Source organism: Mus pahari, chromosome 3 (assembly GCF_900095145.1).
Source record: "Mus pahari chromosome 3, PAHARI_EIJ_v1.1, whole genome shotgun sequence".
NCBI lineage: Eukaryota > Metazoa > Chordata > Mammalia > Rodentia > Muridae > Mus > Mus pahari.
The window spans coordinates 139,761,559-139,776,238 of record NC_034592.1 but is presented as its reverse complement, the minus strand read 5'-3'; the positions used below and the strand labels follow the sequence as shown (position 1 = coordinate 139,776,238).

The window sequence follows — 14,680 nt, the reverse complement described above, 5'->3', positions numbered from 1 at the left end:
CCGCCTGCCTCTGCCTCCCAAGTGCTCGGATTAAAGGCGTGCGCCACCGCCCGGCGCACCTTTAATGTAATTTGTTTTGTATTATGTTCATTGGTGTTTTGTCCACATGTCTGTCCATCTGTGTGACTATAGCAGAAACCCTGGAACTGGAATTACAGACAGGTGTGAGCTGCCATGTGGGTGTTAGGAATTGAACCCGGGTCCTCTGGAAGAGCAGCCAGTGCTCCCTGAGCCATCTTTCCAGCCCCTTAAAGGCACTTTTTAAAAACTTGAAACCTGGTGCTCCTCTTCCCCTGGCGCCATACCACACCTGCTCCTCTGACTTGGTTCCCCACCGCACCAGGACCCACTGCATAAGCAGGAGCTTCAGAACACGGCGAGCCTCGAGAGGTGCAGCCTCCAGGATGTGCTGTGCATTAAGAAACAGCCGGCCGGCCGGAGCGACAGATGCCTTTGATCCCAGCACTCAACAGAGAGACTACAGGACTATAAACACACGTATATTCATATATGTACAACACGCAAGCATTTATTTGGGTTAAAAAACAATAATGAATCAAAACGATAAAGATGAATCTTAGTAATAAAAATGGTTCCCCATGGGACGAAGCAGGGAGTGGTGGGGGCATAATGAGATTAAAGGAAACGTCTATGAATGTACCTTATTATACAGGTTGGAAGCGTTATATATAAACATTTTATAATCAAAAATAAATTAGAAAGAAAAATTCCTAGAAATTAAAAACAAGTTGTAGCAAACGCACCTAATGTTTTCCAGAGTGGAGTGACCCACGGAGAAGAGGCTGAGAGCACCATTCTCACGACAATCTCCCCGCAGGAATGCAACCTGAGGTCAAAACAACCCTCGCCTTCCCACCTGAGTCTCCGGTCAGAGATAATCAAACACTGTAGGTGTGTAACCTGTCCGCATGGACAGTCCCTGCTGGCATGCCAGCACTGGGCGCTGGGATCTCTAACAGCGCCCTCATCCCACGGCTACACTGTGCCTAACTCACCAAGCAATTCGGCTTATGCTGGACACCTGCTCTCTGCAAGTCTGAAACTGGAGTGTATAGTAGGTAGAAAGAGCTTATATAACCAGTTCCTAAGCAAAAGCCTTGTAGACTTCGGCTATAGCTCGTGTGTAGAATACTTGCCTCTCAGTGAGTGACGCCCTAGATCTAATGCCTGATGGTACTGTCACAGAAAGAGAAAACTGTTAGCTTACGGCCATCCTTCTAGGCTGGGGTTGTCACTCATTTGGTAGCGAGCTTGCCTAGCATGCTTGAGGACCTGAGTTTAGTCCCAAACACCCCATAAACTAGGTGTGGTGGTACATGTCTAAAATTCCATCATTAGGGATACAGTCAGGAAGAGCAGGAATTTAAGGCCAACCTCTGCTATGCGATACTGTCTCAAACAACCCAAACACATACACAGCCTGGACGTAGCGTCTCTAAGGCGTTCCTTGCTAGACAATGCTTTGTGATCTACTGACTCCTTGCTGCTGGTGTTGGACACATCTGTGTGGCTCCAGTCAGGGCACTTTTGGACTTGGGTCAGTTTCTCTACAGCTTTATCCTGTGCCTTCTCTATAGCCTTTCACTGTGGTAACCACAGTTATGAGGTGGCTTTGGTGACCTCCAACACAGCAGGACAAACAAATTAATCATTTTGTTAACCTTTCTATAAAATAATATAAGTCAAAGATATAACTTTAGAACTGGCGAGATATCTCAGTGGGCAAAGGCTCTTTCTTTCTTTTTTTTTTTGGATTTTTCGAGACAGGATTTCTCTGTGTAGCCCTGGCTGTCCTGGAGCTCACTTTGTAGACCAGGCTGGCCTCGAACTCAGAAATCCGCCTGCCTCTGCCTCCCAAGTGCTGGGATTAAAGGCGTGAGCCACCACACCCAGCCGGGCAAAGGCTCTTGCAGCCCATCCTAAGAATCTGAGTTCAATCCCAGGGACCCTCATGGTCCAACTCCTGACAGTTGTCCTCTGACCTCCACACACAGTGGCACACACACTCACTCACATACCATACACAGTGGCACACACACTCACTCACATACCATACACAGTGGCACACACACTCACTCACATACCATACACAGTGGCACACACACTCACTCACATACCATACACAGTGGCACACACACTCACTCACATACCATACACAGTGGCACACACACTCACTCACATACCATACACAGTGGCACACACACTCACTCACATACCATACACAGTGGCACACACACTCACTCACATACCAACTAACTAAAACAAACAAATGTGAAAAGTGTTTTAAGATTCAATTATAAACTCAAAATAAAAACACCTGAGTCTTCAGTTTGAATTTAAATACCCAGTATGAATTCTAATTCTATCCACTGAGATAGTCTCACTGTAGCCCAAATTGGCCTACAATTTACTAGAGTCCTCCTGCTTTAGCTTCCCGTGCGCTGTAATTATAGATATGAGCTATTACACCTGGTGCAACTTCTTTTTTAAAACTGTATTGTGGCGGAGTGTGTTGGCACACACTTGTTATTGCAGCACTTGGGGAGATGAGGTGGGAGAAGAGTGGGTTCAAGGACAGTTTGGGTGTCAAAGGAGACCCTATCTCAAGTATCAAAACAAAGAATAAAACCCAGGGCAGTGGAATGGTTCACACAGTAGAGGTGTTTGCTGCCAAGCCTGACAACCTGAGCTCTGTCCCTGAAACCCACGTGGTGGAAGGGGAGAACCAACTCCCAAAAGTTGTCCTCTGACCTCCATACAAGCTTACACACACACACACACTCACACACACACACACACACACACACACACTCACACACACACATACACACACTCTCACACACACTCACACTCACACACACTCACACACACACTTATACACACACTCTCGTCTCTCTCTGTCTCTCTCTGTCTCTCTCTCTGTCTCTCTCTCTGTCTCTCTCTCTGTCTCTCTCTCTGTCTCTCTCTCTCTCTCTCTCTCTCTCCCTCCCTCCCTCCCTCCCTCCCTCCTTCCCAATGAACAAACAAACAAATGAGTGTAATTTAGGAATTAAAAGGGACTAGAGAGCTGGCTCAGCATTTCAGAGTACTTGCTGTTGCAGAGGACCTGGGTTCAGTTCCCAGTACCCACACGGTGGCTCACAACCATCATACACAGCATCTGAACATACACAAGCAAAATATTCATACATATAATGTGAAAATGAAAAGTATTTAAATTTTTAATTTTCACTCAGATTTTTATAGTTGGATGTTTATCAAATAGAGGGTTCACTAGTTAAGAGTAATCAGTGCTCTTCCAAGAGGACCTGGGTTCAGTTCCCAGCACTCACATCAGGCAGCTCACTGAACTGCCTTCAGCTAGTAACACAAAAGGTCCTCACTGAGCGACTGAAGCTAGATAGCACTGCAGAGGGGACACTGAACCTCAGTGGTGAGCAGCAGTGGATGCTACAGCCATTTAGGACAGAGACTTCAGGGCCAGTGAGACCACGTGAACTCACGATGATCTCTCAGTGCACAGGAGGCAGGTACCACCACCCTAACCTTAGCTGTGAAGCGGGAAGTCCATAGCACCAGTCACGAAGGGCGCACCAATGCCTGCATGACCGACCTTAGGTGCCCATATGGAACTTCCTGTGGGAACAGCAGCCACACAGAGAAGCGATCATCCAAATCCCCAATTTTGGGAGATAGGATCTCACGCCCAGACTGGCCTTGAACTCACAACCCTCCTGCCTTGGTCTAAGCTGAGAAGACAAGCATGAATCATTAAGTACTGTTTTATATGCACATCCCTTTCAAAGACAAGACATTCCTTGAAGGCAGAGGCCACATCTCTCAGCAGTCAGACGCGAAACAGAGTGAAAGTCTTACCAGAAGCTTCTCATGATGGCTCAGACTGGCAGTCCCAGGAGGCTACCTCAAGTCTAAAGCCACCAAGACTCTGTCTCAAAATAAAATAAAATAAAATAAAATAAAGAACTTAATAAAATCCTGGCATTCAGGACTCATAGAGATAGAGTTTGAGGCCAGCCCTAGGTTATATAATAAAAATTTGCCTCAGGCTAGAGAGATGGTTCAACGGTTAAGAGCACTGACTGCTCTTCCAGAGGTCCTGAGTTCATTCCCAGCACCCACATGGTGGCTCACAACCATCTGTAATGGAATCCGATGCCCTCTTCTGGTGTGTCTGTGACCTCATCCATCAGGTGGTCTTGCAGGGAACAAGTTGACCTGACGGGGCCAGCACAGCCCTGACCATCTTGTCTGTGGTGATTCTCCTACTACAGGAATCTAGCCTGCCATCTAGAAAGCTGAGGTCCCAGGGAAGGACTCACCGCCTCGTGGGACTTGGGAATGGGTACAATGATGGCCAGGACACAGATGAGCTGGAAGATGGCTCCCAGGAAGAGTCCATACCGCAGCAGGTTCTCCAAGAAGGTGGGCTCAGGCACCTCGGGAGGTGAGAAGCCCAGGTCGGAGGCCATGGCCCAAGGCACCACTGCCAGGCGTCTCGAGATTCAGCGCTCTCCAGCACCAACTTCCAAGGGAGAGAGTGAATGTCAGGTTTCTCCATACAGTCTTTGAGTGGTCCCACTTGCGTACATGCACACGCTACATGCACACACACGCAAGAACAGGAAACAACTTGAGCGAGGCACAAACATTCTTGAATCTAATTGGAGACTATGTACAACAGACCATCCGTTCACCTTTGAAAATGTTTGATGTTTTCTGAATATAAAGCTAGTAAAAATAAATAAGCAAATGCAAAACTCTCCAACCAATGTTTTTATAAAGACCTGCACATCTCTGTGTTTTGCTCTGTTTTGCTTGTGAGATAGTGGCTCACCCGTCTCGGGCTGGCCTGGAGCTTGCTATTAACCCAGGATGGGCGTGACCTTCTGATCTGTCTCTGCCTTCCATGTGCTGGGGCTGGAACCCAGGGCCTCACGAATGCCGAGCAAGCACTGTGCCAGCTAAGGAACACCGCCTGCCTGCCTGACTCCGTCTATTCATTCACCTCGTGTTGCAACACTCAGGGATACCAAAGACCGAAGAAAGAGAGACAGGCTAATAATGCCTGCTCTCCACGCTCCACTCTGAATGCAGGCAGACAGCAGGCCACACAGCCAGGCTGCACGGGGAGAGAAACTGTTCGGGCGAGGCTGATCTCATATGGGGTGGGAGGGAAGACCTCTGTGGGTGCTGCAGGTCTTATAAAAGTAAACAGAGATGAGAACGGGGCAGAAGTAGAGTGACTCACACTTGTAATCTGAGGGAATATTCTAGATAGAAAGAAAAGCAGACGGAGACCCCGGGTTGGGGAAGGGACGCACATGGCCAGGAAGGGAAACTGGAAGATATGGAGATGGGATGGAACATAAATAAACCTTGGAAGACTCAGCCCTGTTTAACTTGACCAAGCAAAAAGTAAAGCAGAGAAAAGGGCTAAGTTCTAAATTACTCATTGTTGCTGTTGCTGTTACTTTATTTATTTATTTACTTTTCGGTTTTTTATTTTGTTTTCCAAGACAGTCTCTTTAAGTAGCCCTGGCTATCCTGGAACTCAGAGATCTGCCCGCCTACCTGACTGTGACTCCCACACAATGGCCTGCAGATGTGCCTTACCCAGCTCTAAACTACAGGTCTGAACGGAGACACCCAGTGATAAGGGAAAGTCCATACTAGAAAGTCGCGAGATAGGTAACGGGGAGAGCAGCCACTCAGCCACCTCTCCTCTCACCAGTCCTCTTCTATTCTCTTTTTTTAAGACAGGGTTTCTCGGTGTAGCCCTGGCTGTCCCAGAACTTCCTCAATAGACCAGGCTAGCCTAGATCTGCCTGCTGAATGCTGGGATTAAAGGCTTCTGCCACCACCACCTGGCTCCTATTCCACTTTTTAAAAAAAAAAAAAAAAGATTTATTTATTTTAATTTTATGTGCATTGGTGTTTTGTCTGCATGTATGTCTGTCAGATCCCCTGTAAGTGGAGTTATAGACAACTGTGAGTTGAACCCTGGTCCTCTGGAAGAACAGCCTGTGCTCTTAACTACTAAGGTATCTCTCTAGCCCCACCCTCTACCACTCTTAAGACCCTGGTAAAGCTGAGAACTGCCTGTGGCTCTCCAAGAACCCTGAGCCCTCCATGAAGCTGTGATCTGCCCAGAACAGCCTTCCACCCATGCCTGCTATTCAACACCCTGTTCTAATTCCAAGCCTGAGCACATCACCCTCCCCATCAGCCTTTGAGTTACCCTCCCCCTTTGCCTCTTTATCAGGACACCTACAAACGGCTTCCTTTTGCCACCCCAACAATAAAGGGACAAATGCACTGTGGTATCAGTTGTCACAGATGTCACAGTGTGCCATCCCATGCAATCCCCAGGGAACTCTGAGCCACCCAATGTGGTGCTCATGATCCACATGTGGTCCCAAGTGTGGCTAGTCTGAACAGAAATGACAGTTAAATTACGTACAAATTTCAAGACTTATTATGAAGGAATGCAAACAATCCCATCAATAATGTTTATGTTGATTATATGATGAAGTGGCACGCTGTCAAATTACTAAAACTAATTTAACTTAATTTGAAAAAAAGTTGGGGAACTTATTTCATGATGTCAAAATTTACTAGAAAACTAAGGTAATCAAAAAGCAGAGCTACTGACATGAGAACAGACGGACAGACAGAGAACTCCAAATAAACGTTCACAGGCAGGAGAGGACAGACTTTAAACAAGTGCTACCAAGAAACAGTGTCCACACACAAACACAAACCAACTTCTACCTCATACAAAGATTAATTCAAACCAGCCCAAGATCTCAACTTCAGAGTCCAAACTATAAAACCATTAGGAGACTCTTGGGGGGAGGGGGGAATCTCTATGGTACTGGGTTTGGCAGTGGTTTCGGGATGTGACATCAAAGGCACAAGTTACAAAAGAAAGGAGTCAATTAAACTCCACAAAAAGATCAAGAGCTTTTGTTCACAGAGGATGTTCCTCAGAGTGAAAGGCAGCCCAGAGAATGGATGGAGACTTTCTGAATCATACTGACAGTAAAGGTCTAGCATTCTCATAGACAAAGAACAGGGGTGGAGAGAGGGCTCAGCTGGCTAAGGCACCTGCCACCTCCAAGCCTGACAACCTGAGTGTGATCCCTGGGACCGCATGATGGAAGGAAAGAACAGACTCCTGAAAGCTGTCTTCCCACCATCATGTACATGCTGTAACGAGTGTTGTGATCATAAAAGGAGAAAGAGCTATAAGAATATGTTCTATCTGGGTGTGGAGGAAGGGGGTACCTCAGTGGGCTCATCCCCTCCCCGAGGGACCAGCCAGGAACTGTGGGGATGGAGTTCAGATAGACTACCAACAGCAAGTGTGCCTCTGACCCCTAAAAAATCAGCATAAAAACAAAATAAATAAATGGAGGGAGGGCAGTCAGTTCAAGTCTGCAATCCCAGTAGTCAACTGGAAGATGAGTTCACAGCCAGCCTGTGCTACAAAAACTGCCAGTGTGGGCTGCATTTAATAAGATTCTGTTGTGGGCTGGAGCGATGGCTCAGTGGTTAAGAGCGCCGACTGCTCTTCTGAAGGTCATGAGTTCAAATCCCAGTAACCACATGGTGGCTCGCAACCATCCGTAATGAGATCTGATGCTGCCCTCTTCTGGGACATCTGAAGACAGCTACAGTGTACTTACATATAATAAATAAATAAATAAATAAATAAATAAATAAATAAATAAATAAAATAAGATTCCGTTGCAAGCCGGGCTGTGGTGGCATAAGCCTTTAATCCCAGCACTTGGGAGGCAGAGGCAGGCGGATTTCTGAGTTCAAGGCCAGCCTGGTCTACAGAGTGAGTTCCAGGACAGCCAGAACTACAGAGAAACCCTGTCTCAAAAAAAAAAAAAGATTCTGTTGCAAAACCAGGAGGGTGGGGTTGGTGACATGGCTCCGTGTGTAAAGTCACCTGATGCCAAGCCTGACGGTCTGCTTTTGATCTTGGATAGACATGATGGAAGCCTAGAACCAACTCTCACAAGTTTTTCACACATACAACACACACACACACACACACACACACACACACGGTGGGGGTTAAAATGTAAAAAAAAAAATGTCTATGAAGAAGCAGTAAAACTGGAGAAACTGGAAGCTGTGCGCATTGCTGCTCTATTCTGTGAAGACACACCACGACCAAGGCAATTCTTATAAAAGAAACTATTTAACTGAGGGCCTGCTTACAGGTTCGGAGGGGTGGTCCTTGATCATCATGGCAGCATACAGACGGGCATGGCATCGAGACAGTAGTTATGAGCTTTATTTAGATCCTGACCCACAGTCAGCAGGCAGAGAGTCTGGGCCTAGTGTGGGCTTCTGAAACCTCCAAGTCTACCTCACAGTGCCTCACCTCCTCAATGAGACCACACTTCACAATCCTTCTCAGGCAATTCACCAATTGGGGACCAGGCTTTCAAACATGAGCATATGGAGGCCATTCTCCTCCAAACCCCCACAGCTGTTGATGGGGGCATAGCTGGCAGAGCAGCTGTAGAACCAGTGTCGAGGTAGGATTTGGAGTTCTTGTCTAGGAGTGTGAGGAAGTTCCTGAAGTACTGGTAATAGTGATACAAAGTGGCTAATGACACAATTTATTCTTTAACACAAAACAAAATTTCACTTTTTTTTCTATTTTCTATTTATTTCATTTTACTTTTTGACACAGGTTCTCATGCAGCCTATGCTGGCCTTGAACTCTTATCTTGCTGTCTTCAACTCTAGAAAACTGAGATTACAGGCCTGTACCATCATGCCTGGCTTACCTACTTCTTATACTTTAAATGTAACTAGCTAAGCATGCATTGCTCTATTCTGTAGAGGAGCCCTGTTCACCAGAAACTGTCCATAGGATTTTCTTCCATTTTGGCCCTGCTGCTCCTCTACTTTAAATAACTTACACAATGTGAAAAACACACAAGGGTTACAAGATGGCCAACTATGCAAACAGAGTGGGTCTCACACAAATGTTTTCATTTTCCTGTTGACCTGGTCCCTCTGGAAGGTCATGTGCTTGGCCAGCAGGACAGCCAGGTCTCACATCAGTTCAACGGACTCTAGAAGCCTTTCAAAGGAGGAGCCACCCCTCACTGACTGTCCCAACCCTATCCTCAGAGCTGGCAGAACTTCCTCCCCCTGAGAAGCTGACTTCTGACAAGAGCCCGGTGTCGCTGGTTCCCATACAGTGAATCAGGTGGGCCATGGGGCTCCAGGATACCATCTTTGGTCATGTACAAGGTGCAAGGCTTGGGGGCAGGCAGACTGCTTGGAGTAGCTCCTTAGCTGGCTCTGAAGTGAATTCCAAGGCAGCCCAGCCCAGCTCCAGGCGGGGAACTAACAAGGCTCTCCAGGGCAGCAGCCCTTGTGCCAAGGCTACAGAAAGTGTCACTCCTCCAGTGGCACTTCATAACTTACTGTCCCTGATGACGCTTCCCGCTCAAACCTGTGAAGTCTACTGAGGGCGTCGGTACTCAGTCTAATGAAGTTATTATGAAGATTGGGTACTGTGACAGAAACTTCAGGAGTCAGGACACTGGGGGTATGACTATGGGCATCTAGCTACACTGTAGCTTATCTCTTGACTTCTTAGAGAGCTGATGTCACTTTGAGCCCAGCCAAAAATGTTCCCAAAGCCATAATATACTTAGGCCACTTTTTTCCTTTAGCAGTCATTAGCGCAGCGTATAAAAAGTCATAAAATGGATGATATCCTTTGTCTGAATAACTTACTTCCTAGAATTTAGATTAAGGAAATAATTCAAAAGAAAGGGCCTCCAGGTACAAGAGCAGTCTTGGCAGCGCCTAACTAACACGGGAAGGCAGGAAGGGTGCGGCAGGCAGGGAGCTGGTGACGGAGCATGGGCACCACAGGACTTCACTGGAAGGACGGCACACCGGGCATATAAACACTGTGGTCAGGCCAGGGGGAGGTCTGGCAATGTGATACTGAGAAAAAGAAACAACCGCATCACCAGTGTGACTACAGCCCCATCTAAACCAATGCCCCTGGCTAAAGACCAAGCCAGGCACTTGCAGAGGATAGCTGTGGATGGTGCTATCCTGGTCTGTCATGAAGCATCCGTTCTAGGGAGTGTTGATAGACACACATAGTGATAGGGAGTGTTGATAGACACACATAGTGATAGGGAGTGTTGATAGACACACAACGTCAGGGTTAAAATCTGAAAACCCCAAGGAGGAGGAATGGCATGTTATTTTACGTGGGGTGGTCAGAGAAGGGCTAAGAACGTGACATTTCTGCCAAAGCAAGAGAGCAAAGGGCTGCAGCAGTAGTTCAGGTATACGCAAGCCCTGAACTCACTCACTCTCCAGCACACACACACACACACACACACACACACACACACACATGCACACGCACACACGCATGCCAGAACTGACTGTAAGTGAATAGAGGGAGAAATGGATCTATTGCAGTGGGGAGGAGGTTCCAGATAAGAAAAGGAAGCTACAATCCATCATCCACAGGATAATAATCAAGGGTTAGAGACATCAGCATAGTGTACTTAGCTTAATATAGACACATACAGAAATAGTTATAGCTGTGTATACACAGATATCACACTCTGGCCACTGAGAGAACACAGAAACTAGAGTGTCCCAGGAGCAATGATCCCACCTTGTGTCCAGATCTTGGTTTCTGGGCCATTTTTTCCATAAGAGAAACCAGGACTCCTTACAGAAGTGTTCTAAACAGAATTAAACAGAAATAAACAGGATGCGCCTGGGGCAGAAAGCATGCAAGTGCTTTAAAAACAGAAAAAGCAAAACCAAACATTGCCAGGGAGTTGTCAAGAGTGGGGATTTAGCAGCTTAAGTTGGGACACAAGAATGAGAAACTCAGGGTATAAAATAAATACTGATAAGAGAAACAGATAAGCTGATGGCAGAGAACAGACATCTTTCACATGAATTACATCTATTTATGTCGCCACTGTGCCTGTGTATGTGCAGGGTTATACTTCCACAATCTCAAATGTATGCTGTACATCATGACTTCCTCCTATAAGTACCGTGTAAAAGCAGGAGACAACACCTGACTGTTCCCTGAAGCTAGGCGACCCTGGTGAATATCCACAGTTACAGACCCCCACCAGGCTCCTCTGACGGCCTTCCTTCTTGAAACTTTTGGCTGAGTCTGCTCATAAGAAAAAGACCCATCAGCAAAATAGCTGACACGTAAGCCTCAAAACCCTCATCTGAGGCAGAAGAGTCTGAGAAACCATCCCCGCAAGTGAGAGGAGCCCCGGGACACGCTGCTGGACTGCTAGCCTGGACAGGGTTACAAGGAAACTGGAGGTCCAGACATGGAAATTCCAGTTAATGGTGCTGTACTGACACGGGCTCAGTAATTATGGCAAATGTTCTACCCAGAAATTCAATAGTATCTCAAAATAGCCATAAAGCTAAAATTGTTTTAAAATATTTTTTGAACCAGTCTCACACATTCTAGGCGGGCCTTGAACTCAGTAGGTATCAAAAGGTGCTCCTGAACCTCCCAACCTACTTCCTCAGCGCTGGGATCACCGTGTGATCTGTCAACCACAATTCACGCAGTGCTGAGGACTGAACCCAGATAAACCACCATGCATGCTAGGCAAGCCCTTTCATCTGTACTACATTCCCAGGCCTAAAATGTTAAACCACCAACATTTCAAAATAAATAACTATAGGTGTATTTAGAGATTGCAAGATTTATCAAGTACTAATTCTAAAAAATGTAGACATCAAATTGTCAGATGTTTTGGGATCTCCCAATTGCTCCCCAGTGCTGCTCAAACTCTGGACAGGGATCCCTGCCTCCTGATGAGAGTTTCAAAAGCTGTTCTGAGACTTCAACTAAAAAGAGGTAGAGTGCTGGAGAGATGGGTAGGTAGCTCAGGGGTTAAGACAGCTCTTCCAGAGGACCCAGTTCAAGTCCCAGCACTCACACGGCAGCTCAACCTGTCTGTAACTCCAGTTCCCAGGCTTCTCACACCCTCATACCGACAGGCATATAGGCAAGACACTAATGAACATAAAATTAAAATAAATTACACACACACACACACACACACACACAGTTGGTAGTTGGTGGACTGAAATTACTGTGCAGACATCTTGCAAAATGTGACTACTGGTCCATTTACTGTCATTTAAAGTGTGAGATGCAGGGGCTGGCAAGATAACTTAGCAGTTAAGAGCACTGCCTGCTCTATTAGAGGTCCTGAGCACCCACAATTCCCAGCACCCACATGGTGGCTCACAACCATCTGTAACGGGATCCAATGCCCTCTTCAGGTGTGTCTGAAGATAGCTACAGTGTTCTCACATACATAAATCTTAAAAACAAAACAAAAATCAAAACAAAACAAAAAAACCCAAAACTATGAGATGCCACAGAGTTGTTCTGCCTTCCCCAGTGGATGACAGACACTATGCCCAGTACTGAACTCTAATATATCGATTTCCTCTCTCCATACATACCTATGATAAAGGATACAGGCTCTGGGATCAAACTCATCCGGTTGTGATGAGTGGAAGCCACAGTGCCTGTCTGCTGAAATGAAGTGTGGGGTTGTGATGCAGCGCTAGGCTGCCTCGGACCTTCTGACGATACATGACTGGGGGGTGGGGGGGTGGAGAAGCATTCAAGTCACAGCTGTGTTGACGATGGCTGGGTGGGGTGTCTGGGACAGAGGGGAACAGTGGTTTGGGGATCTGGGACAGCTAAGGACTTAAAAAAAAAAGTTCCTGGTGGTGCACGTCTTTAATCCCAGCACTTGGGAGGCAGAGGCAGGAGGATTTCCGAGTTAGAGGCCAGTCTGGTCTACAGAGTGAGTTCCAGGTCAGCCAGGGCTACACAGAGAAACCCTGTCTCGAAAATAAAAAAAAAAAAAAAAAAAAAAAAGTTCCTGTACCCACCCACCATCACTACAAAAGGAGATATTTTGTCTGTCTGTGACAGAGTCTCACTATGAAACAAGACATGCAGAACTCTAAGGCCTTGAACTCCCAGAGTTCCCTCTGCCTCTGCTTCCCCAGTGCTAGAATCAAAGACTCCTGGGGAAAGAGAAAGGATGAAGCCCTTATGCAAGTCAGACTAAAAAGTTGTCTAGAAAGATTTCACACAGTTTTTACAAAGTATCAGACCACCTTGCTGGGCCGACTGGAAGGAGGACCAGTATGGATCAATGACAGGCAGGACCTCATCCTGCCAGGACTGCTTAGCTATGCATACCTCCACCCCTCTATCCAAGCCTAAACCCCATGACAGAATCTTGGGGAGGGACTCGGAAGCCAGAGGATCCTATTATTTGTTCCTTTTTCCAATGTGGGCACACTGAATACATTTCTTTTCTGATCTTCATTGCTAGCTATCTCATTAATTAAAATATTAGCAATCAGTAGCCAAACATAGCTCATTGGCATTGTCAGAGCCCAGTCTTTTACCCTAAAAACTTCAGTTAATAAAACCTTTCAAAAAGACACTGCAGTTGCTTGGAAGAGTAGAATACAGTTTCTGTCCCAACACTAGGGAGACGGGCAGATCTTTGTGAGTTCTAAACCAGTCTGGTCTATATGCTGAATTCCAGGCCAGCCAGAACTGAAACCCCGTCTAAAAATAAAGAAATAGTTTACTGGCATATTAATCTGAAGTTTTTAATTCTATCAATAATGATTACAGGGAATGTGGTCTTTAAGGGATCACAAGGTGACTTTAATGCTCTGTCCCATCCGAGGATCATAGTTCATTAATAGTGTCCTTTGGGGCATGTAGAACTTGAAACACACTGGCAACATTCAATGACATCACATGCCTTCCTGTGTTCTGCTGGGACTCGAGCAGAGGCCTCCACACTGGTAGGTAGGGCCTCTGTGGAGATTTTGGTTTTCAGAACAAATCCACCCCTAACCTATATGGCCATCCCTTATTCCCAGTAAGGGGCTTTGTGCTCCTGTTTCAGGGGAGGCTGGGCTGAAGCCTTCACATAGTGTAAGGCACTGTCTGTGTCTGTTCACAAATGCGATGCCATCTCTACCTTACCTAACATTTACTACACACTATGGCTGTAACCTTGGCAACGTGAGGTTCAAAAGCAAAACTACCACTTACTGATGTTTCAGCAAAGTTCCCAGGGAGCCCTCAAATTTGCTATGCAGCCCAGAACAGAAGTATAGGCGCGTTCTGCCCCGCCCCCAGACTTAGGGTGCGAGGGATAAAAACCAACTCAGCTGTTATCACCAGCTCTGATTTTTGATTTTTTTGTTTGTTTGTTTGTTTTTTGAGACAGGGTTTCTCTGTGTAGCCTTGGCTGACCTGGAACTTATTCTGTAGACCAGGCTAGCCTCTAACTCACAGAGCTCCTCCAGGATGGTCAGGGCTGCACAGAGAAACCCTGTCTTAGAAAAACAACAAAAATTTTTGTTCTCACCAAATAGTTTTAGCAACTTTAGCCTAAGAATCTTTATTTCTTTAAGGTTAAAAAAAAAAAAAAAAAAAAAAGCTTCCAAAGTAAAAAAGTAACCTTTTTTTTTTTAGGCTCACCCCTAATGCTATCATTACTTGTGCTGATTTGAGGGTTACCTG

At 46.2% G+C, this 14,680-nt stretch overlaps 1 protein-coding gene across 1 annotated transcript in view; it reads right to left on the bottom strand.

Annotated features, from left to right (window-relative positions):
* The window catches only part of Manbal (mannosidase beta like), a 30,867-nt gene that overhangs the window by 15,196 nt on the left and 991 nt on the right, over positions 1–14,680 (bottom strand). The window contains exon 2 of the mRNA XM_021194721.2: positions 4,362–4,564. Coding sequence (XP_021050380.1) covers positions 4,362–4,511 — 150 coding nt within the window. The 5' untranslated portion in view covers positions 4,512–4,564. The remainder of the gene's footprint in view (positions 1–4,361; positions 4,565–14,680) is intronic.